The following is a 26093-nucleotide window of genomic DNA, read 5'->3' as shown; positions in this document are numbered from 1 at the left end:
CCTGTCATCGCTCGCTCTGTGGAGTCTTTCTGTGCTCTCTGTGTGGCGTCGTCTTTGTCTTGGGTATTGCTGTCATCCAATGTATCGACGATCTGCCATGGCACCATGGTGTTGGATTCATCTACGAGTAGATTCGTGTTGAGCTTTGCGACCGTGTCGCTGATGCTGTGATCAGCATATCCGAATAACTCAGCCATGTCTGAGTAGTATTTTTCAAAAACCAAATTATCTTGGTTGGATTCATCTACCACGAGTAGATTCGTGTTGAACTGTGCAACCGTGTCGCTGATGCTGTGATCAGCATATCCGAATAACTCAGCCATGTCTGAGTAGTATGCTTCGAAAAACAAGTCATCTTTGTTGTTTCGGAATTGTTTTTGTTCTCTTCACTTTGGGTGGTGCAGACTGCTTTTTCCAGGGTGTTGTGCGAGTTGTTTTTAACTGCTGGTTTAAGTTCAGGCGTTTTTTTGTCTTCTGAGGCAAGGAATTTTGGTTTTACCGCTTTAAGTATCTTGTTTTCAATTTTCGGGCATTTCCCTTTTAAGTAGGCGTGGTCCGGATGCTTAGACGTCATGACGCTCGTGATGTCATGCGTAGGAAGCAATTGCGCATGCGCAAATCGGCCTTCCTTAACCGTGCAGTTTTGTGTCCTTTGCGCATGCGCATAACTATCCGCGACCGAAACATTTTGAGACTGCGCATGCGCGGCTTCCATTTCCTGCGCATGCCCAGACGCAGTTTGTAGTTCTTTGTGCCCCAGAGACTGTAAACTGTGGTCGGACGCCATTTTATCGCGGATTTCAGCGTTTTTTTCTTTCTGAAAGTTGTAAGTTACCTTTTCTTTTCGATCTGGACTGGATTTCAGCGTTTTGGCTTTGTGAAAAATTCATGTTATTTCTTCTTTTTGATCTGTACTTTTCTTGACTGAAACCTTTCTGTTCTGATTTTGATTGTCTGAGTTTTGCATCACTCAGTCTCTGTGCAGTTTGGCCTCTGAGCATACCGTGCTGTTTAAATTCCTTACAGTACTCTTCAAATTTGTTTAGTATTGTTTGTAAGCTGTTGCTGTCTTCATCTTTTGAGTATTTAAATCCATTATATACTTTCCTAGCTTCATGTCCTGCGATGAGAATTGCTATTTTAATTTCGTCTGAGGCTGCTGCTGCATCATTAGCTATGATATAAAAATCAAACAATTGTTTAAACATTTTCCAGACATTTCTTACATTGCCAGTCGTGTCCAGCTGAGATGGGTATCCAAACCACATCCTCGAATCAGCGATGTTTTCCCAATCGAATGTCCAGTAGGAGATTTCCATGCCATTTTGTTCTTTGTGTCTGCAGCTGAGTTGTCCTGTAGTAAGCGTCTGAAGCCATTCGTGGTACCAGGTGTTGTTCCTCGTGTCTTAATAAAGCTCGTAGTCTCAAATGTGGAGAAGATGCTTTATTGTGAATTTGTTCTCTCTTCAGAGCTTAAGTTTACGGCTACCTCAAATGCTGCCTGCTTGTGTCTGTGTCCTGCTATCAGTTCTGCCTTCCGTAAAGTGTGTCGTCACTTCCTGTCCCTGTGTATATATAGCTCTCCCGTGCTCCCTCTAGTGCTTGCTCAGTTGTATTGCATCTACTCAGATCTACGATCACCACATCCCCAACCCATTTCCAACTCCAGTTCGTCCCTCCATTTTTGTCTGGCTTCGTCGAGAGGTAGTGTTGCCCTATCCAGTAACCATCCATATATGTTCCCGCAGTTTGCCTCCTCCTTGCTGCCCGTGTTTATTCGTTCCTCCAGTATTGTGTCTCTTGTAGCCCTGGGGTATCTTACTGTCTCCTTGTGGAGGAAGTGTTTAATCTGGAGGTATCGGAATTCCTGTCCTATTGGCAGGTCCAGTTCCTCCATCAGTTCATCCAAGGTTGCGAGTCTGTCTCCTATGTAAAAATAGCTGACCGCTAGCGTCTCTCCGTCCTGTCTCCATTTTTAAAATGTGGCGACAAGCATGGCTGGAGGGAATCTGTGGTTGCTGCAGATGGAGGCCATCCCGATTAATCTGAAATGCAGCGTCATTTGGTTCCATATTTTCAAAGTGGCTGCCACCACTGGGCAGGATGTGTACTTTGTTGGGGGGATGGAGTGCTATCGTGGAGAGGGCTCGGAGGGTTGTTCCCTTGCAGGAAGACTCCTCCAGCCTTAAACATTCCATGTTTGGCTCTTGTATCCATCCCCTCAGCTGTGGTTGCCCAGTGGTAATACTGGAGAGACTGCAGGGCCAGACTGCCCATGCTTTTTTTCCTTTCCAGTGTTGTCTTGCGGATTCTTAGGTTCCTGCCCCGCCACACAAATGCCATGATCATTTTGTCCACTTTGTGGAAAAAGGCCTTGGGGGTGAAGATCGGTATGGATCTAAACAGGAAGCGGAACCTCGGCAGCATATTCATTTTGATCGTCTGCACCCTACCCGTCAGGGAAAGCGGGAGTTCAATATGCAGGTGGACTGGAAAAATCCGGTTGGTAGTGGATCCCAGGAATAAGAATTTGTGGAATGTTTAAGAGATTTTTTTTGGAGCAGCTTGTGGTAGAGCCCACTAGGGAACAGGCAATTCTGGATTTGGTGATATGTAATGAGGCAGACTTGAATTGGGATCTTGAAGGTGAAGGGAGCCTTAGGGAGCAGTGACCACAATATTGTTTTGAGAGGGAGAAGCTGCAAACAGATCGGACATGTAGTGATGATTGCATTTTAAAACCTGAACACTATTCACTTGTACCAAACTAGCAGGAAAAAGTCTGATAGAAACAAAACCAGAAGGACCACCCAGCATCAACCGAAGTATGGGACACAACAGACATAGTGCAGTCGACCCTTGAAGGCTCTCCACACTCGTGTCCATGAACTTGTGATAAAGTTGGAATATTGTCTTACAAACGAATCCATAAATGGGCTGAAATAGTCAAGCTCAGAAATATATCTTACAGCCAATATTCCAGATTCCTTCAGTACCATCCATGGCTATGTCCACCAGTAGAACAAACCAATCAAAGGTGGCTGCAGTGCAATATATTACAGTTGTGAATGAGAATTCCAGGAGTCCTCAACACTGGTTCTGGATTCATATGGTTTCATGGCATCAGGTCAAACATGGGCAAGGGCCTCTCCTGCTGATTACCAACCACACTCAGCTGCTGAATTAGTGCTCCGTCATGTTGAACTTAGAAGTGCTCCTCTTTGCTTTTCACTCCTTCAGACATTGAACTAGCAGAAAACATAAACACTGATACCAAGAGCTTCTATAAGTATATAAAGAGGAAGAGAATAGCTAAAGTAAATGTATGCCCTTTAAGAGGACGATATTGGCGAGGTAGTAATGGGGAACACAGATGGCAGAGGCACTGATCCAATATTTTGCTCTCTATCTTCACGGTAGAGGATAACAAAAATTTTCCAAGAACTGCAGTTGAGGCAGCGGAATTAGTGCAATAACCACTACTAGGGAGAAGGTATTGAATAAACGAATGGGACTAAAGGCAGATAAGTCTCTGGGCCTCATCGCCTGCACCCTAGAGTTTTAAAAAAAACTTTAGAATACACAATTCTAGGGCAGCACGGTGGCGCAGTGGTAGCACTGCAGTCTCACATCGCCGAGGTCCCAGGTTCGATCACGGCTCTGGGTCACTGTCCATGTGCAGTTTGCATATTCTCCCCGTGTTTGAATGGGTTTTGCCCCCACAACGCAAAGATGTGCAAGGTAGGCTGGAGTGAACATGCTAAATTGCCCCTAATTGGAAAAAAGAATTGGGTACTCTAAATTAATAAAAAAAAAAAAAACCCAATTTTTTTTTCCAATTAAGTGGCAATTTAGTGTGGCCAATTCACCTACCCTGCACATCTTTGGGTTGTGGGGATGAGACCCACACAGATGCCCTAGGGTATTAAAGGAGGTGGCAGCAGAGGTAGTGGATGCATTGGTTATGATACTTCAAAATTCCGAGTCTTGAAAGATCCCGATAGATTGAAAACGCGCTAATACAACTAACTCCCTTATTCAAAAACTGAGAGCGGCAAAAAGTAGGAAACTATAGACAGGTTAGCTTGACCTCTGTGGTGGGAAAGTTATTAGAATCAATCATTAAGGAGATGACTGAACATTTGGAAAGACAAGGCTCAATCAACCATTGCCAGCACGGTTTTAAGAAAGATAAGTCATGCTTGACAAACTTGCTGCAGTTCTTTGAGGACGTAACCAGCAAGGTAGATAATGGGGAACCCGTTGATCTGGTATATCTAGACTTCCAGAAGGCGTTTGACAAGGAGTTGCCGCATAAAGGTTGATCCAGAAGGTGAGATTGCAGGGGGTTGGGAGTAGAATACTAGATTGGAATGAGGATTGGCTGACTGACTGAAAGCAGAGGGTTGGATTAAATAAGTCCTTCTCTGGCTGGCGGACTCTAACTAGTGGGGTGCCGCAGGGTTCAGTCCTCAAATTTACAATCTATATAAATGATCTGCGAGCAGGGAGAGTGTAGCATAGCAAAATTGGGGATGATACTAAAATAGGCGGGTGAAGAGGAGACACAGATTTTACAGATGGATATAGATTGGCTAGAAGATTGGGCCAAAATTTGGCAGATGGAGTTTAATGTGAATAGTGAGAGGTTATCCATTTTGTCCGAAAAAAGTCAGGGAAATTATCTAAATGGAAAGCAGATTCAAAATGCGTCTGGGCAGAGGGATCTGAGTGTCTTTGTTCATGAATCGCAGAAAGTCTGTATGCAGGTGTAAAATGTAATATAAAAAGGCAAATGTTATGTTAGCATTTCTTGCAAAAGGACTGGAATATAAAAGTAGAGATGTATTGTTGCAATTGTATAGGGTGTTGGTGAGACCACATCTGGAGTACTGTGTCCAGTTTTGGTCTCCTTATTTGAAGAAGGATGTGGTGGCACTGGAGGCAGTTCAGAGGAGGTTCACCAGATTGATGACGGGGATGAAGGGGTTGACATATTGAGGAGAAATTAAACAGTTTGGGATTATGCTCGCTGGAGTTATAAGGATGAGAGGGGATCTAATAAAGGTATGTAAAATACTAAAAGGGATTGATAAAACTGTAGACCAAATGTTCCCCCTTGTGGGGCAATCCAGAACAAGAGGTCTGAGATATATTTTGAGCAGTGGTAGATTTAAAACTGAGATGAGGAGGCACTATTTCTCGCAGAGGGTGGTGAATTTGTGGAACCCGCTGCCCCATAGGGCAGCACGGTAGCATGGTGGTTAGCATAAATGCTTCACAGTTCCAGGGTCCCAGGTTCGGTTCCCAGCTGGGTCACTGTCTGTGCGGAGTCTGCACGTCCTCCCCGTGTGTGCGTGGGTTTCCTCCGGGTGATCCGGTTTCCTCCCACAGTCCAAAGATGTGCGGGTTAGGTGGATTGGCTAAATTGCCCGTAGTGTCCTAAAAAGTAAGGTTATGGGGGGGGGGGTTGTTGGGTTACGGGTATAGGGTGGATACGTGGGTTTGAGTGGGGTGATCTTTGTTCGGCACAACATCGAGGGCCGAAGGGCCTGTTCTGTGCTGTACTGTTCTATGTAGTTCTGTTTGAGGAATTTCGGAGTTTTTTGAGAATGTAATAAGTGGGGTAGAAAAATGGGAACCAGTAGATCTGGATTTCCAGAACTCATTTGATAAGATCCCACACAAAAGTTTAATAGAGAAGTGCTCATGAAGTTGGGGGTAACATATCAGCATGGATAGGAAGAGTGGGCATAAATGGAGAATTTTCAAGTTGACAGGTAGTCAATAATGTCTGCCACAAGGATCGTTGCTGGAGCCTCAGCTATTTAGAATCTGTATTAATGACTTGGATGAAGAGCCAGAGAATAATGCATTTAAATTTGCTGACGAAACAAAGTTAGATGGAAAGGTAAGCTGTGGGTAGGACACAGGGACTGAAAAGATATATAGACAGGTTGAGTGGGCAGCAAGATAGCCAAGGAGTATATTGTAGCAATGTGTGATGTCATTCCTTTGGTTGTAAGAATAGAAAAGCAAAATATTTTTTTAAAAGGTGTGAAACTTGATGTTCAACAGGGATTGGTTGTGCTCATACAAGGTATGCAGAAAGTAGCTTGCAGCAAACAGGAAGGCAAATGGCCCGTTGGCCTTCATTAGAGTACAGCAATAACCAAGTGTCGCTGCAATGGTACAGGATTTTGGTAAAACCACATTTGGAATACTGTCCCATCTCCACATTTCGTGAAACATATATTTACATTGAAGGTGGTACAGCAACGGTTCACTAAATTAGTCTATGGGATGCAGAGATTGTCCTATGATGAAAGACTAAGTAAATTGGGCCTATATTTTCTGGAATTTTAGAGACATGGGACGCTGTTTCATTGAAAATTACACAATTCAGAAGGGGTTTGGAGGAGAGTTTGCTGACAACGACTGGCGGTTCTATAACCCATCCGTTGGGTGGGCTGTGTACAATCTTGAGTGGACTCCTGGCTTCAGGAGTTTGGTGGGGGGAGGGGATAACCCCTCACAGTGGAAATGGCTGACTTGAACAGGAGGGAGATTCAGACCCCCGATTTGTTTGGTTACATTGAATGGGGGGGGGGGCTCAGTCAAAAGTGCAAGAGTTTCATCTCATTTGAAGAATTTGAGGACCGACCGATGTGCTGTTGCAGGAGACCCGCTTTCAGGTGAAGGACCAGGTAAGGTTCCATAAGGGTTGGGTGAGTCAGGTGTTCCATTCGGGCTTTAATAGCAGGGCCTGGGGGGGGGGGGGGGGGAGCAATACTGATCAATAAAAGAGATTGGTTCCAGATGGAGAAGGTGGTGGCAGATCAGGGGGGTAAATATGTCATAGTTAAGGATTGTTGAGAGTGTATGTCAGTAGTTTTGACGTATGTATACACTCCAAATTGGGACAGTGTAGAGTTCATGAAGAGGATGTTGTCTGTTATTCTGGACATGGACATGCACCAATTGATCTTGGGGACAGACAAGTCTTGAATCTGAAAATGGATCGGTCTAAGCTGAAGTTGTTGATCCCTTTGGGGGGAGGAAAGGTGCTGGCGACGTTCGTGATGGGGAATGGGGGGGGGGGGGGGGGGGGGGGGGGGGGGAGTGGATCTGTGGTGGTTTTTATACCCGAGGAGCAAGGATTTTTCTTTCCACCGGTAATGTATACTCGCGCATTGATTTCTTTAATGGGGAGGTCTTTGTTGCTGGGGGTGATGAAAGCGGAAAATTCCACAGTTGTTATCTCTGAAGATGCTCTGCACCTGGTGGATGTGGTGTTGGAGAGGAGGCCAGCTCAATGGCCGCCGTGAAGTTTGGATGTGGGACTGTTGGCGGATCTGAGATTGTATGTGAAGGTGGCACGGGTAATTGACAAATTTGTGGGATTTAACAAGAATGGGGATGTTTTGCCGTTGGTGTTGTGGGAGGCCTTGAAGCGGAAGTGAGAGGAGAAATAATCTTGCATAAGGAGAAGGTACCTAGAGAGGCATGGGAGGAATGTCAACAGTTGGTGGATGAAATCTTGGAGGCAGATAGGAAATATACAAAGAACAATACAGCACAGGAACAGGCCCTTCGGCCCTCCAAGTCTGAACTGGTCATGATACCAACCTTTACCAAAACCCTGAGCACTTCCTTGTGCCGTAGTGTCCTAAAAAGTAAGGTTAAGGGGGGGGGTTGTTGGGTTACGGGTATAGGGTGGATACGTGGGTTTGAGTAGGGTGATCATTGCTCGGCACAACATCGAGGGCCGAAGGGCCTGTTCTGTGCTGTTCTATAGTGCGTTGGAGGCCAAATCATTAAATGGGTCCAAGAGGGATACAGATATATTTCTGATTTTAAAAACGGGTTAAATTGATGTGTGGAACAGGTATGGAGGTGGCTTTGAGTCCAGGAAGAGACCAGCGATGATCTGATTGGATGGCAGAGCAGGCTCAAAGGGCTGAATTGGTTACTTCTACTCCCAATTCACATGTTCATATTTTTTCCTTCCTCTAATTTTGCCATCTACACTATTCCCCTTTCTGTTTTATTGTCTACATTTTGACCTCTCCCTTTCAATGTAACTTTTATATTCCTTCTTAATTTTTACTGTTCTGCTTCTATTCACTTTCTTTTGTATTAAGGTTGGTGGGGGAGGAGACAGAAGCTGGAGAATGTGAAGCAACAAATAAAGCTGCTCCAGTAGCAGGGAAAATCAAGTCGTTTCCCCCATTCTTTTATGGTAGTGCTGCCCATCCCCAATTGCCCTTGGGAAGGTAGCACTGAGTCGCTTCTTGAATCACAATAGTCCATATGGTGTAGGAACACCCGCTGTGCTGATAGAGAGCGAGTTCCAGGATTTTGACGTACCAACAGTGAAGGAATGGCAATATAGTTTCAAGTCATGATGGTGTTTGGTTTTGAGGGAAACTTGCATGTGGTGATATTCCCATGCATCTTCTGCTTTGTCCTTCTAGGTGGGAGAAGACAGCAGTTTTGGAAGATGCTGTTGAAGGAGCCTTGGTGAGTTGCTGAAGTGCATCCTGTTTATGGTACACGTTGCTGCTACTGTGCGTTGGTGGTGGACTGAGTGAATGTTTAAGGTGGTGGATGCAGTGCTAATCAAGCAGGCTGCTTTTTCCTGGATGCCGTCAAGCTTTTTGAATGTTGTTGGAGCCATGTTCATTCAGACAAATGGTGAGTATTCATAACACAAGGTGGATAAGTTTTGGAGAGATGAATTCCTCACCGCAGACTTTCTACTCTCTGCTCTCGTAAACACTGGGAGAATTTTGTTGGCTGAGGCAAAAAAAGCAGCATCTAGCTTGCAGCCGGCTGTTCTTGCACATTGTGCAGCGCTTGGCAAAAGAAAATGGAGGCCTCGTACATGCCACCAGGATGGCGAGCCGGTCTGAAAAAAAGCAACGTTGGTAATCTCTTTCAAAAAAGGCCCCCCAATCTCTGATAAAAATCAGGAACATGTCTCTCCCCAACATAGGATATACCCCCACCTCCAAATGGGGTTTCCATGAGAGTCCCTTTCTGGCACTGCCCCCAGGAGGGGGAGCCGCAAGGGCAGTTCCAGGATGTCAAAGTCCATTTCATGCCCAGCCCTCTCCCCCTGGGGCTATAATTAACTCTGCACCCATGGCGCGTTCCCTGCACCTGGTTCACATTTTTAAAAAGTTGTAAACTTCACCCATGTGATGTCACATTGGCAAGAGTGGAATTCCTAATGAGGGATGGGGGGGGGGGGGGGGGGGGGAGAGAGAAAGAGGGGAGAAACGATACAGTGGGGAAACCTAATTATATTTACTGGAAAAAAAGTTTCCGACCTTCTGGACAGGAAAATTGGAAAACAGATCTCATCGGCAAGATTCTTGTTTTCCAGCTCTCTTGCAATTTTGCGCTCGTGTCACTATTTGCACCTGCGGCAAACGCAGGCACAAAATCTCCATTATTTATATGCCAGATCCAATTAAGATTCTAGTCAATAATAATCCCCAGGATGTTGATAGTAGGGGATTCAGCAATGATAATACCATTGAATGTCATGGGGAGATGACTAGATTCTCTCTTATTGGAGGTGGTTATCGCTGCCATTTATGTTGTGCAAATGTTACTTGCACTTACCAGGCAAAGCACATGGGCACAGATTGCTTCAGTATGTGAGGAGTTGTGAATGCTGCTGAACATTGCATGTATCTGTGAACATCTCCACTTCTGACCTTATGATGAAGGAAATATCATTAATGAAGCATCTGAAGATTGTTGAGCCTAGGACTGAAGAGTAACCTGAGGAACTCTGCAGTGATGTCCTGGGATTGAGTTAGTTGACCAACAACACCACAACCATCTTTCTTTATGGTATGTGTTAGTGTTCTAATAACCTTTCTCCTATGTAATTGTTTTACTGGTGTCAGCTGAGGGTTCTGAGCATGTGCGGGCTTTCATTATTTCTTTGTATAAAGAAATTACTTCTTTTAAACAACTAATTTGACTACCTTCTTTATGTTTTCAACTTACGACACTTTTTTGGCATTGAGGAAAAAAACGCCAAGAAAACAGTTTTTCAATGTTCAGCTTGGCAACACAAGGTTGCATTCTTTGCGTAGCTAGTTTTCATTATCGGTTTATTCGATGAAATTTCAAGTTAGCAGCACCGTGGTTATGTTCGGGGCAGTTATTGAGTTCGATGAGAAAAGCAAGGACTGGGCTGAATACGTAGAGAGGTTGCAGCATTTATTTTTAGCAAATGGAATAGAAGTTGAGGCAAAACGGTGTTTGATTCTCCTGTTTGTAGAGCAAACGTTTAGAAGTTGATAAGGAATATGGTAATGCCACAGAAGGTTTCATTTGCAGTTTTAGTTGCTCTGGTCCAGAATCACCATAACCCAAAGCCCTCGGTGATTGTTCAAAAATTCAAATTTCATAGCCATTTTCAAAAAGGTCAATTGGTTGCTAATTTTGTGGCAGAATTACACCAGCATTCAGAAGACTATTCAGGGCAGTTTTGGAAGATATGCTCAGAGGCTGGTCTGCAGCATCAGCGAAGAAAGCATTCAGTATCGGTTGTTGGGTGAAGTTCCACTGACTTCCAAGGCGGCTCTGGAAATTTGTCAGGGCATGGAAATGACTGTCAGCAATGCTAGACATATTCAGCCAGCTAACGGTGCCAATGTGGGGGTGCTGCACCAATTACAGAAAGAAACTGCAAGCAAAAAGGTGAAAGCAATGGAGTGTTTTAGGTATGGATTGCAACACTATGCAAATCAGTGTAGGCTTCTGGGATGTGGTTTGTATCCTATGCAATATGGGCATATAGCGAAAAAACTCAGGCGTGCAAAAGACAAACGAGGGCTGAGCAAGAATATTTTAGAGGAAGCGTCAAGCAGTTATGCACCATATCAAAACGGAGCAGGCCGAGGTGCATACTTACATGTTTAATGTGAATGAGGTACAAGCAGAGCCTATTTTTACTACAATGGTGGTTGATGGTAAGCAAATAAAGATGGAGAGGACACAGGAGCCTTTGCATTCATAACTAGTGAAGAGACCGACAAGTTGACTTTGCCCAATGCCATGAAAAGGGAAGTGGAAGAAGTTGGACCAGCTGCAAATGCTTGGAGTTATTGAGCCTATTCAGTTTTCTCATTGGGCAGCTGCATTCGCTTCTGTCCTTAACAATTATGGTAAAAAATCTGATCTGAATTTGCTTCATTCCGAACTCAAAGCAAAACTTGTGAAGCCTCTTCTTCCAGTTAGTTATTTAATTGTCCACCAACATTCACGACTAGATGTTGCAGGACTTTAGAAGGAGGTGTTGATCCATTAGTTGTAGGATCATTTAGCTCTAAATATCTCAAATTGCTTAATCTGCTTGGCATACCAGTAGTTCTGTGCTGTAGCTTCACCGGGTGACGTTTCACTTTTAGGTATGTTTGGTGCGGCTGTTGCACAAGGGTTTACCTCAGGTTTGTTGGTAATAGTACAATGGTTATAGTAAATACAATTTTTCTGCCTCATGGATATCCAGTTCTGAGTTACTAGAACAGTTCAAAGTCTATCCTATTTAGCACAGTCGTAGTGCCATACATCATGAAGGATATCTTTGATTCAAAGGGGACTTTATCACAAGGACTGCCACGCACAAATGCAGGTATCTGTGACAGGTAGATTGGTGAGGATGAGGTCAAATAGGCTTTCCCTCTTGGTTTACTCACCATCTGCCACACATCCACTCAAGCAGCTAATGTCCTTTAGGAATTGGCCAACTTGATCAGCAGTGGTACTACTGAGCCACTCTTGGTGATGGACATTGAAGTCCCCCACCCAGAGTACATTCTGTGCAGTTGTGACCCTCGGTGCTTCTTTCAAGTGGTGTTCAACATAATGGAGCACTGATTCATCAGCTTAAGGTTGGGAGCATGGAGGTGCAGTCGGTGGTAATCAGCGACCAATTTCCTTGGGGAAGGTGGTAGTGTAGTGTTAATGTCACTGGACTATAATAATAATAATCTTTATAATTGTCTCAAGTAGGTTTACACTAACACCGCAATGAAGTTACTGTGAAAATCCCCTGGTTGCCACACTCCGACGTCTGTTCAGGAACACTGAGGAAGAATTCAGAATGTCCAATTCACCTAACAAGCATGTATTTTGTGACTTGTGGGGGGAAACCGGAGTACCCGGATGAAATCCACGCAGACACGGGGAGAACGTGCAGACTCCACACATACAGTGACCCAAGCCGGGAATCAAATGGACCCTGGCACTGCAAAGCAACAGTGCTAACCACTGTGCTACCATGCCGCTAGGAAACCCAAGGTCCTACTAATGCTATGAGGACACTGGTTAAAATCTCACCGTGGCAGCTGTAGGAATTTAAATTCAATTAGTAAATCAATAGTAAATTACATTAGAAAATTTATTAAAAACTAATTTCAGTAAAGGTGACCATGAAACTATCAATTGTTGCAAGAGCCCATCTAGTTTACTAGTATCATTGTGACTTCAGACCCACAGCAATGTGGTTGCCTCTTAAAAAATAAAATGCCCTCTGATATGACCAAGCAATTAACTCAATTGTAACAAAACTACTACAGAAATTCCAAGAATAGTCTAAATCTGTTTTGAGTATTGACTGGAAAATCAACAAAAAGGTCCATCTCAAAATTACACTGGACACAGCAGGGTGCTTGCGCGTGTGTGTGTGGGGTGGGGTGGGGGGTGTCCAAGAATGTAGTGTCTCGTGAAATTGAATCTTGGGCCTGGCCACCTTCCAGTTATAGATGGAAGCTGAAAGTTACCATCCAATATTCATTAATTCAAACCAAGTAAGGATACAGTTGGTATTCTGCACAACCTGGAACCCAAGAATAAACTTCAAATTCTAGTACAGACCTGCATCATCAGGCGTCTTCTTACAGTATCAAAAGGATATGACAGTATCCCAGAAAATGTGGTTACACCTTGAGCAATCAGAAATGACACATAAACAGGAGTATTCTTTTGGTCTGGTAACACACCCTGTGGGAGAAAGCAAAATATTTTAGCAAGCAAAATTAAAAGCATAGAGTGTTAATTTTCTTCTTCACTGCACGAGTAGTAACGTGGAAAGAACAGATTGCTTTCCTGTGAAATTGGGTACTCTACAAAATGAGGTGGATCACTCTCCCAGATTACTACTACTGTGGTGACAATGTAAAAATATAATGGTAAATTTTCAACAAATTGTGTTTTGATCCAATTTTGCTTCAAGTATCAAGCTTGCTCCGAGACCACTTCAAATACTCCTTCATTCAGCAGATAGATGGCATTATGGAACTCTCAACCAAACCGTTAACTACACTCCCCTCTATGGTGCGATTGTACAGCGTGTATTCACTCCCTATGCTCAAATCAAGTCAGCAGAGCGGTGAATGGATCCACATTTATCTACTCCAATGCACTGAATATTATTCAGCCGTTCTCCTTTTCCATGTTTTAAATGCCATACACTGGCACACATTACCTGAGGAAGGAGCTGCGCTCCGAAAGCTAGTGATTAAAAACAAACTTGTTGGACTTTAACCTGGTGTTGTAAGACTTCTTACTGTGCCCACCCCAGTCCCAACTCAGCATCTCCACACATTTTAGAGATATTGTCATGTTGCGTTTACTCACAACAGATATTTCAAAACCAATCAGTTGTTTTAAATCATATAAGAGCAACAGAAACAAGAAAAGCCATTTCAGATAATAAGGGGATGTTGGCTATTCAAATACTTAGTCATATGAAATAAAGCTTACATTCCAGTACAGTTCTGAGAGTGCATTGTATTCTTGGAGATGCTTTCTTTCAGATGAATCATGAAATCAAGATCAGTGCTGGGACCTTTGCAGTCTATAGTATATATAAATTATTTGGAGGAAAATATAACTAGTCTGATCAGTAAGTTTGCGGATGATACAAAGGTTGGTGGAATCGTGGATAGTGATGAGGACTGTCAGAGGATAGATTGGTTAGAGACTTGGGCGGAGAAATGACAGATGTAGTTTACTGTGGACAAACGTGAGGTAAAGCATTTTGGAAGGTCTAATACAGGTGGGAAATACAGTAACGGCAGAATCCTTAAGAGTATTGACAGTTAAAGGGACCTGGATGTACAGGTCCACAGGTCAAAAGTGGCAACACAGCTGGAGAAAGTAGTCAAGAAACATGCTTGCCTTCATTGGTTGGGGCATTGAGTATAAAAATTGGCAAGTCATGCTGCAGTTATATAGAATCTTAGTTAGCCCACACTTGGAATATGTTCAATTCTGGTTGCCACACTACCAGAAGGATGTGGTGGCTTTATAGAGAGGGTACAGAAGAGGTTTATCATGATGTTGCCTGGTATGGAGGCCATTAGCTATGAGGAGAGGTTGGATAAACTTGTTTTGTTCTCACTGGAATGACGGAGGTTGAGGGGCGACCTGATTGAAGCCTACAGAATTATGAGGGGGAAGGACAGAATGGATAGTCAGAAGCTTTTTCCCAGGGTGGAAGAGTCAATTACTAGGGGACATAGGTTTAAGTTGTGAGGGGCAAAGTTTAGAGATGTGTGAGGGACGTTTATTTACACAGAGGGTAGTGGGTGCTTGAAACTTGCTGCCGGAGGTGATGGAAGCAAGTATCATAGAACCGTTTAAGGGACATCTTGACAAATACATGAATAGGATGGGAATAGAGGGATACGGGTCTCGGATGTGTGGAACATTTCAGGTTAGAGGGGCAACGTGGTCGAGCCGAAGGACCTGTTCCTGGGCTATACTTTTTGTTCTTTTTGATCTTTTACTCTGGCCAATATTTATCATTCAAATCAGTACCATAGATATTACCATACTGCTCTTTGTGGGAGCTTGCTGTGTGGAAATTGGCTACTGCATTTTATATAACAGCAACTATGCTCGAAAATGACCTGTGTGGCTGTAAAGCATTTTAATTTTTTCTATGATAGTGAAAAACACTATATAAATACATGAATCGTTCTTTTAACTTCACAATATTGGCTCAAATTTGATGATCAGATCGAGCTGCCCAATTAGGATTAATGAGATTACAATTTCCCTTAGAAACCAATGGAAAATATTGCGGTTTTCAATGAATCACAATTAGGGAAGGAGAGAGCAATCACAATGTTCTATTACTGGGGAAAGATGAAATGTTGCCATTCTCATCAAAATATCACAATTAACGTGTCTTTCGTTCTAATTTTTATTCAATACAAGAACACAAGAAACAGGAGTAGACCATATGGTGGCATTTAGCTTGCTCCACCATCCAATACGATCATTTCTGGGCTTCAACTCCACTTTCCTTCCTGCTCGCCATATCCCTCGATTCTCTGAGACACCAAAAACCTGTCTATCCCAGCCTTAACTGTATTTAACCATGGAGAAACCACAGACCTCTGGAGTTAGAGCTTTACAAAGATTCACAACTCTTTGAGTGAAGTAATTTTTCATCTCAGTCCTTAATGATATGCCCCTCAACCTGAGACTGTGATTCCGTCTTTAGATTCCCGAACCAGCGAAAACATCTCTCAGCATCCACACTATCAAGCTCCTTCGGAATTTAATTTAAAAAAAAAGTATTTTTATTCAACATTTTTGATAAATACAGAATAAAGTAGAACAAATAAAAGCAACAGTACACACTCCCCCAAAAACCTTCCCACCCTCTCTAACAGCTGACGATGACCAGCTCTTTAAAGTACAAAATTAACTGCTGCCATCTTCTGTAGAACCAGTCAATAGCAACTGTCACTGTATTTGGCTTTCTTGAAGTGCAAAATCTCCATAAGATTCCCCAGCCATACTGAAGCACTGGATGGAGATGCTGACCTCAACTCCAACAGAACCCACCTGCGAGCAATCAGCGAGGCGAAGGCTAGAACATCAGCTCCACTCCAGTCTGCAGCTCAGGTAGGTCTGACACTCCAAATATGGCCCCTAAGGGACAGGACTCCAATTCAATTTGCAGAATCGCTCAAGAAGGAGACGCAGAATCTCTCAAGCTCAGAACATGACCAGAGCATGTGCACATGGTTGGCCGGTCCCTTCCCACAATGCTCACACATCTTCCACCCCTGCAAACAACATATTCATCCTAGACCTGGTTAAGTGCGCCCGATGCACCACATACAATTGTATTGGCCCACATCTCACACTCGAAGATGTAGCATTTACCCTCCGCCGCCTCACACCACACCCTATCATTCAATTCTTCCCCCAAGTATTCCTCCCACTTGGTTGTAACCCCCTCCAGCGATACCATATCCTTTGTCAAGATCCTCCCATAAATTCCCAAAGAGCTCTCTTCCACCGTCCTCGTTAGTGACAATACCCTCTCCAACAACGATAATGCCAGCACTACAGGGAAAATATTCCTCGCGAAATTACGAACCTGAAAATGCCTAACGTTTTCTGACTGCGAGAACTCAAATTTCTCTGGCAACTCCTCCAAGCTCGCAAATTGCCCGTCCAAAAACAAATCCCTCATTCCTTCCACCCCATTATCCTCCCACCGTCTAAATTTGGCATGTAACCTTGCCGGCTCAATCATATGGTTTGCATAAATCGGCACTAACTTAGAGACTGCCCCTAATTTAAAGTGTTGCCAAAGTTGTGTGCATATTCTCAATGTGGAGACCACCACCGGGTTACCCGAATACTTCTCTGGGGAGAACGGAAATGAGGCCGTCACCAATGCCCACAGCCCGATCCCCTACATGACCCTGACTCCATCTGCACCCAAACTACCGCCTGATCCCCATACCAGCCGATCATTGTCTCCACATTCATCGCCCAATAGTAATATGTCAAATTCGCCATGCCAAACCCCCTGAATGCCAGTCCCTCTGGAGAACCGTATGCCGAATCCCTGCTAACTTGCCCACTCAGATGAAGAATGAAATCAATCTCTCCACCCCCACAAAGAACGCTTTGGTAGAAAAACTGGCAAACACTGGAATAGGAACAGAAATCTCGGCAGAATGTTCAACTTCATCGATTGGGCTTGGCCCGCCAAAGAGAGAGAGGCTATCCCACGTCCGTAAATGGGCCTTAACCCAACTCACCAGGCTTAAAGTTTAACTTACGAAGCAAGGCCAAATCCCAAACTACCTGCACACCTAAATACTTGAAATGAGTGTGGTGATCCACCACTGTATATATATGTGTGTGCCTGTATTAGGGGATGTACAACAGTACCTGTATTACAGGTTTGTTGGTAAGCCCCTGCCGGCTAGCTCCGCCCACAGGGAGCAGTATAAATATTCATGAGCTCTCCTGAGCTGCCATTCTACAGCTGCAGTCGAGGGAATAACATCTCACGGTAATAAAGCCTCTCTTGTACCGAATCGTCTCTTTGTGTGCAATTGTTAGCGCATCAATGAGTTCCCGTTAAGCAGAACAGCAACAGCCCACCAGATGGCTCCCTTCCCCGGTGGAGTAACTGAAATACACTCAATTTTCACCAGATTCAAATTATATCCTGAAATCACCCCAAACTGCTTCAACAGCATCATTATGTCTCCCATTGTGGGGACACACCCCAAACTGCTTCAACAGCATCATTATGTCCCCCATTGTGGGGATCGGTCTGTGACATACAAGTGAAGATCATCAGCACACAGGGGCACCCCTATGCTCTACCTCCCCTCTCAAGAGCGATGGCCAAAGGCTCAATCGCCAACACGAAAAGGAGAGCGAACATAGGGACCCATGTCCCGCTCCCGTGTAGCTGAAAATATCTCAAACTCACGTTAGTTGTTCCGTAGGCGCCTTATATCGCAACACGATTCATGCCACAAATTAAGGCCCGATCCCAAACCGTTCCAACACTGCAAACAAATAGCCCCACTCTGCCCTATCAAAGCTTTCTCTGCATCCAGAGCCACAATAACCTCCTGCTCCCCCCCAACCTTCCGACGTGGACAGCACCACATTTAACAGCCACCGCATATTACAGAACAAATGCCTATCTTTTACAAACCGTGACTGATCTTCCCCAATAACCTGAGGGAGACACTCCTCCAACCTAAGCGTCAGTAACTTGCCAAGTTCTTAGCTTTCACCTTCAGTAAGGAGATAGGTCTTTACGACCTGCACTCCACCTGGTCCTCATCTTTCTTCAGTAGAAGTGAAATGGACAATCACCTCTGGAAGAGACCCCCGTGCTACTGAATCCGCAAACATCTCCAACAATTGTACCAGCTGGTCAGCAAACTTTTAATAATACTCCACCGGGAATCCATCTAGCCCCAGAACCGGACAGTCTGCATTTTTCCTATAGCTGTCTGAACCTACTCAACCTCCAGTGGCTCCTCCAACCCCTCCCAATCCTCCTCCTCTACTGTAGGACACTCCAATCCCTCCAGAAACTCACCAAATTCGACCAATATAACATTTAGTAAAATGCCCCGAATGCCCCATTCACTTTGTCCCGCAGACACCAAGACACCTCCCATATCCCGAACCTGAACAATTTCACGCCTGCTGCGTCAGCTGGCAACCAAAAGACAGACCTTTCCCCCATATTCATACACTACCCCCTTCGAGTGTTGCAACTGGCGCACTGCCTTATCAGCGGACAAGTCAAACTGTGTCTGCAGTTTCCTCCAGCTGGCCAGGAGCTCTGGGATGATATCCTCCAAATGTTAGTGTTAGCTATGTGGAGAGGCTGAATAGACTTGGACTGTTTTCATTAGAAAGATGGAGGCTGAGGGGTGACCGGATAGAAGTCTACAGGATTATGAGGGGCATGGATAGAGTGGATGTGCAGGCACTCTTTCCCAGGGTGGAGGGGTCAGTCAGCAGGGGGCATAGCTTTTAGGTCTGTGGGGAAAAGTTTAGAGATGTGCGAGGTAGGTTTCATACGCAGAGGCTGGTGAGTGCCTGGAACACATTGCCAGGGGAGGTTGTGGAAGCAGATACATTAACGGCATTCAAAAGGCATCTTGACAAACATATGGATAGGATGGGCATAGAGGGATACGGCACAAGGAAGTGCTCAGGGTTTTGGTAAAGGTTGGTATCATGACCGGTTCAGACTTGGAGGGCCGAAGGGCCTGTTCCTGTGCTGTATTGTTCTTTGTATATTTCCTATCTACCTCCAAGATTTCATCCACCAACCGTTGACGTTCCTCCCATGCCTCTCCAGGTACCGTCGCCTTATGCAAGATTATTTCTCCTCTCACTTCCGCCCTCAAGGCCTCCCACAACACCAACGGCAAAACATCCCCATTCTTGTCAAATCACACAAATTTGTCAATTACCCGTGCCACCTTCACATACAATCTCAGATCCGCCAACAGTCCCACATCCAAACTTCACGGCGGCCATTGAGCTGGCCTCCTCTCCAACACCACATCCACCAGGTGCAGAGCATCTTCAGAGACAACAACTGTGGAATTTTCCGCTTTCATCACCCCCAGCAACAAAGACCTCCCCATTAAAGAAATCGATGCGCGAGTGTACATTACTGGTGGAAAGAAAAATCCTTGCTCCTCGGGTATAAAAACCACCACAGATCCACTTCCCCCCCCATCACAAACGTCGCCAGCACCTTTCCTCCCCGCAAAGGGATCAACAACTTCAGCTTAGACCGATCCATTTTCAGATTCAAGACTGGTCTGCCCCCAAGATCAATTGGTGCATGTCCATGTCCAGAATAACAGCCAACATCCTCTTCATGAACTCTACACTGTCCCAATTTGGAGTGTATACATACGTCAAAACTACTGACATACACTCCCAACAATCCTTAACTATGACATGTTTACCCCCCTGATCTGCCACCACCGTCTCCATCTGGAACCAATCTCTTTTATTGATCAGTATTGCTACCCCCCCCCCCCCCCCCCCCCCCCCCCCCCAAGGCCCTGCTATTAAAGCCCGAATGGAACACCTGACTCACCCAACCCTTATGGAACCTTACCTGGTCCTTCACCTGAAAGCGGGTCTCCTGCAACAGCACATCGGTCGGTCCTCAAATTCTTCAAGTGAGATGAAACTCTTGCACTTTTGACTGAGCCCCCCCCCCCCATTCAATGTAACCAAACAAATCGGGGGTCTGAATCTCCCTCCTGTTCAAGTCAGCCATTTCCACTGTGAGGGGTTATCCCCTCCCCCCACCAAACTCCTGAAGCCAGGAGTCCACTCAAGATTGTACACAGCCCACCCAACGGATGGGTCATAGAACCGCCAGTCGTTGTCAGCAAACTCTCCTCCAAACTCTTTCTGAATTGTGTAATTTTCAATGAAACAGCGTCCCATGTCTCTAAAATTCCAGAAAATATAGGCCCAATTTACTTAGTCTTTCATCATAGGACAATCTCTGCATCCCATAGACTAATTTAGTGAACCGTTGCTGTACCACCTTCAATGTAAATATATATTTCATGAAATGTGGAGATGGGACAGTATTCCAAATGTGGTTTCACATTGCAGCGACACTTGGTTATTGCTGTACTCTAATGAAGGCCAACGGGCCATTTGCCTTCCTGTTTGCTGCAAGCTACTTTCTGCGTACCTTGTATGAGCACAACCAATCCCTGTTGAACATCAAGTTTCACATCTTTAAAAAAAATATTTTGCTTTTCTATTCTTACAACCAAAGGAGTGACATCACACATTGCTACAATATACTCCTTGGCTATCTTGCTGCCCACTCAACCTGTCTATATATCTTTTCAGCCCCTGTGTCCTACCCACAGCTTACCTTTCCATCTAACTTTGTTTTGTCAGCAAATTTAAATGCATTATTCTCTGGCTCTTCATCCAAGTCATTAACACAGATTCTAAATAGCTGAGGCTCCAGCAACGATCCTTGCGGCAGACATTATTGACTACCTGTCAACTTGAAAATTCTCCATTTATGCCCACTCTTCCTATCCATGCTGATATGTTACCCCCAACTTCATGAGCACTTCTCTATTAACCTTTTGTGTGGGATCTTATCAAATGAGTTCTGGAAATCCAGATCTACTGGTTCCCATTTTTCTACCCCACTTATTACATTCTCAAAAAACTCCGAAATTCCTCAAACAGAACTACATAGAACAGTACAGCACAGAACAGGCCCTTCGGCCCTCGATGTTGTGCCGAACAAAGATCACCCCACTCAAACCCACGTATCCACCCTATACCCGTAACCCAACAACCCCCCCCCATAACCTTACTTTTTAGGACACTACGGGCAATTTAGCCAATCCACCTAACCCGCACATCTTTGGACTGTGGGAGGAAACCGGATCACCCGGAGGAAACCCACGCACACACGGGGAGGACGTGCAGACTCCGCACAGACAGTGACCCAGCCGGGAACCGAACCTGGGACCCTGGAACTGTGAAGCATTTATGCTAACCACCATGCTACCGTGCTGCCCTATGGGGCAGCGGGTTCCACAAATTCACCACCCTCTGCGAGAAATAGTGCCTCCTCATCTCAGTTTTAAATCTACCACTGCTCAAAATATATCTCAGACCTCTTGTTCTAGATTGCCCCACAAGGGGGAACATTTGGTCTACAGTTTTATCAATCCCTTTTAGTATTTTACATACCTTTATTAGATCCCCTCTCATCCTTATAACTCCAGCGAGCATAATCCCAAACTGTTTAATTTCTCCTCAATATGTCAACCCCTTCATCCCCGTCATCAATCTGGTGAACCTCCTCTGAACTGCCTCCAGTGCCACCACATCCTTCTTCAAATAAGGAGACCAAAACTGGACACAGTACTCCAGATGTGGTCTCACCAACACCCTATACAATTGCAACAATACATCTCTACTTTTATATTCCAGTCCTTTTGCAAGAAATGCTAACATAACATTTGCCTTTTTATATTACATTTTACACCTGCATACAGACTTTCTGCGATTCATGAACAAAGACACTCAGATCCCTCTGCCCAGACGCATTTTGAATCTGCTTTCCATTTAGATAATTTCCCTGACTTTTTTCGGACAAAATGGATAACCTCTCACTATTCACATTAAACTCCATCTGCCAAATTTTGGCCCAATCTTCTAGCCAATCTATATCCATCTGTAAAATCTGTGTCTCCTCTTCACTGCCTGCTTTCCCGCCTATTTTAGTATCATCCCCAATTTTGCTATGCTACACTCTCCCTGCTCGCAGATCATTTATATAGATTGTAAATTTGAGGACTGAACCCTGCGGCACCCCACGTTGGCCTGTTCTAATTATACTGTCATCATCCAATAGACATGTGGATAAAGGTTAAACCAAATTTATTTTAACTCAAAAGTAAATCCGCACCCGCAGTCTAAAACACTAGTGTCCCAGCCCAGGATGAACATGAACTCCCAGTGTGGGTCGGTATTTAAAAGTCTCGATAACGAGTTCCAACAGGATGGGCCTCCGTCCATTATCATGGCAATTCATACTCCACAAGCCCCATGGAGAGGGCCTTGTGAGGGTTATCACATTCCTCCCCACCCAAGTCCAGATCCTGCCCACCCACTTCACAAGTGGCCTCTAGTCGATTGTCAGTGGAGTCTGATCTGGGGGCATAAAGCGGATAGGGGAACAGCGCTTCCTCGCTGAACATCTAAGGTTCTAAGGATGTCAACCCACTCGTTGTCTCTGCAATCGAAGGTTCCCTGCTCCAAAGACGGTTCACATGCTTTTTTGCGGTCCTTTCCCTGATCTTGACCTTGTATGACACAGGACCAGTCTTTTCAACCACCACTTTGGGGATCTAAGGTGACCGACCCATCTCCTAAATTGCAAATATAGATGCTATCTCACAGCCTGAAAGGCCACACAGACTGTCGGGGATCATAATTCTTTTTCTGAGCCTTCCATTTTGACTCCACTTTCCCATTTGGGTTGGAAAACAGTAGACCGAGTCTGGTTAGGAGGCATTGGCCCATCAACAATTCGCTGGTGGAACCAGTCTCATCACGTGTGGCATGGTGCTGCAGCTGATAAGGAACCAAGCTAATTTGGTGCTGAGCGAGCCTGTGTTTTGTTTCTTCATACCGTTTTTAAACATTTGGACCGGCCACCAGGCTATTAGACGACGGGTGGTAGGGTGTCGTCCAATTTGTCCTTTTCAATTCCGCTTCGTCTCATTGGACTTCGTGAACACCTGGAATTCTCCGCTGGTGAAGGGGTCCTGTTGTCGGACACAAGGACTTCCGGTATCCCATAGTGCAAAATGATTGCCAGTGTTTTCTATATTGGCATTCAAAGTCTTGGAGGACATCTATGGATGGGATCTCTGTCACCTGAAACGGAGTCCCAGATGCTGCGGTGAATTGAAAAATCGGGATTGGCACTGGGTGTCAATCCGAACACAGCAGACTCCGACCCCCCCCGCTGGTGGCGGGATGGAGGTTTTGCACCCACGTGTCAGCAGGAGGATGCAAATGAGTCTTAATGACCCTCTATTCTCTGGCCCTTTGTGATATTCCAGTCCCCTGGTCCAGGAATCAAGTGGTGCATATCACTACTGGCATTTACCAGCATGGTCCTGATGTGGTGGACCTCGAGGTGAGCCTAAGAGACAACTCTCCTTCCCCCTCGTCCCCCCCAATGAACTACTTGTCCACCCCTTCTCTACCTGACTGCCCCCTAACTGACACCCCAAAACAGGAGAAACCCCCCCCCCCCCCTCAAGAGATCCCCTTAACATAGAGACACATCCCTCCCAACAAATCCCTTCATAGGGAGACTCCCCCCCCACCCTCTTAACAGTGAGACCTCCCCCCAATACTCCTCCTGCGGGTGAGCATAGTCTCCCAAAGAGAGAATCTCATCCCTGATGTATGCCCATCCATTTGGAATGGGTGTCAACCAGGATCAAAAATATTGACAACATAAATGGCCCGAAGTCAGTGTGTACACGTACATACCCAAGGGCTTCCTGGCCATCCCCATGCCATTAGCGTGTAGCGAGGCCGATGGCAGAAGCTTCTGATACTCCTGACATAACAGGCACTTTAATGGGCAAAGTTTCAATGTCAGAATGAAATGCGGGCCATCAGACATAGGTTCTTGCGAGCACCTTCATTTTGGAGACTCCATGATATCTGTGGAGCTCCTTCAAAATCGGCTGTTTGCAACAGAATATCATCTTCCACGCTGAATTCTTGCACTTGGATAGGAAGGGCTTCAGGTCCTCTAGAGGGCTTACTTAGATTCCACCGCTTAGGATCACGTTGCATAGTTTTCCCAATGTGCAGTCTTTCTGGGTCAATGTCTGGATCTGCCTAGTGGATACAGGCAGCATGTTCGGGGTAGGAGGGGATCTTAGTGGGTAATGGTAGATGACTCAGGGCATCAGCATTGGCTATGTGCGTTCCCAGGCGGTGTTCGATGGAGTATTTGTATGCCGCCAGCAAGAGTGCCCAGTGGGCTGAATCAGAGGTGAGGTGATGGGTGGGATTACCTTTCCTCCTTAAAAAGGCTCCACAGGGGTTTATGGCCCGTGAATATCATAAAGTGTCGGCCACAGATATAGGATGCAAGTTTTTAACTCTGCATATCACGACCCAGACTCCTTTTGTGCATAGTTCTGCACTGCGTCTGCCAGGGTTCCAGAAGCATATGCAATTGTCTGCTCGGTGCCATTGTTCCACCGATGGGAAAGAACTTTCCCGATTCCATAGCAAGAGGCATCGCATGTTAGTACCAGCAGTCTTGAGGGGTCATAGTGTGCCAAGATGTTGGGATGACAGCAGCGGTTGCTTCACTTTCATGAATGCTTTGTCCTACAACCACTTCTGTTTTTTCTTTAGCAATGCGTGTAGGGGTGGCTTATAATAGTTGATGAGGCCTAGGAACGGCATCAATTTCGTCATGTTCTCCGGAGTCGGTGCACCTTTCATGATCTTCACTTTGTCCTCTACAGGGTGGCAGGCCTTCTTTGCCAATGTGGTAATCAAGGTATATCACCGTGCCGGCTTGCAACACGTACTTTTCTCACTTGAGAATCAGCCTGAGTCTGAGAATCGTCATAGGACTCCCTCCAAGTATGGCAGCTGTTCTTAGTCGGTGGCTCCTGTGAACACATTTAGGTATACTGCCACCCTAAGCAGCCCTTGAAAGATATTTTCCATTACGCGCTGAAAAATGGCTATGTCAGTGAGACTCCATAGGTAGGCGGGTGTATTAATTCATACAACCAATGGGTGTTGATGGTGACCAACTTCCTGGATGCCATATCGAGCTCCAGTTGGAGATTCGCACGGCTCATGTCCAGCTTTGCAGAGATCTTCAAGATGCGGCATGGGATACCGGGCTCTGTTGATCGTCAATTTATAGTCTCTGCAAGGCGGATCGCCTTGTCATGTAATAGTACTGGAACCACTGGCACAGCCCATTCCGCAAACTTTACAAGGCGCGTTCTGCCAAGGTGCTCCAGATGCCCAAGTTAGATCTCTACCTTGGTAAGCACGGAATAAGGGACTGGTCGCTGTCTGAAATATTTAGACAAAGCGTCCGGGTCCACGTATATCTTTGCCTTTCTCCCTTGATACTGTCACGGCCCTCCTGTACACCTCGGGGTAGTTCCTGATGATTTCATATCAGCTCCCAGGTTTGCACCCTGAAGATCTGCTGCCAGTCCAATTGGATTTTCGTTGCAGCCAGTCTCTGTCCAGAAGATGGGGGCCTGATCCTTTCACAACTATTGGGGGAAGTTGGACCATCTTTGCCCATGAGCGACTGGGGTCAAGGTGATTCCTATGGTTTGTAGAGGCATCCCCGTGTAAGTGGCCAACTTGGCCCTGTGTCCCGCAAGCACTTGATGCCAGCTTGGAGGCGCCTGAAGGTCTGTTCCCCCACAGTGGAAAAAATGGCTCCCTTGTCCACTTCCATTGGGTGTTTTGACCCAAAGTTTAATTTTGATAGGGCAAATTTGGAGTGACGATGTAGTTCAATTGAATTTGTTTGTCCTGGTGGATTTTCAGGACCTGGGCCTGGACGATAAGTGCACTGACGATTCTGACAGCCTTGTCTTGGGCGTATTCTTAGGCCCCAGGCACAGCACTCTTGCGACTGCACCCCCAAATCTTCTGTGGAGGCTTCTTTCACA

The 26093-nt window shown here is 45.3% G+C and overlaps 1 protein-coding gene across 1 annotated transcript in view; it reads right to left on the bottom strand.

The window, feature by feature from the left end:
• The window catches only part of LOC119963373 (ADP/ATP translocase 4-like), a 107546-nt gene that overhangs the window by 29421 nt on the left and 52032 nt on the right, over window positions 1-26093 (bottom strand). Inside the window, exon 5 of the mRNA XM_038792407.1 lies at window positions 12904-13029. Within this exon, the coding sequence (XP_038648335.1) occupies window positions 12904-13029 (126 nt within the window). The remainder of the gene's footprint in view (window positions 1-12903; window positions 13030-26093) is intronic.

Source organism: Scyliorhinus canicula, chromosome 3 (genome assembly GCF_902713615.1).
Source record: "Scyliorhinus canicula chromosome 3, sScyCan1.1, whole genome shotgun sequence".
NCBI lineage: Eukaryota > Metazoa > Chordata > Chondrichthyes > Carcharhiniformes > Scyliorhinidae > Scyliorhinus > Scyliorhinus canicula.
Note: the sequence above shows the minus strand (reverse complement) of the source record. Positions and strands in the feature narration are given on the sequence as shown.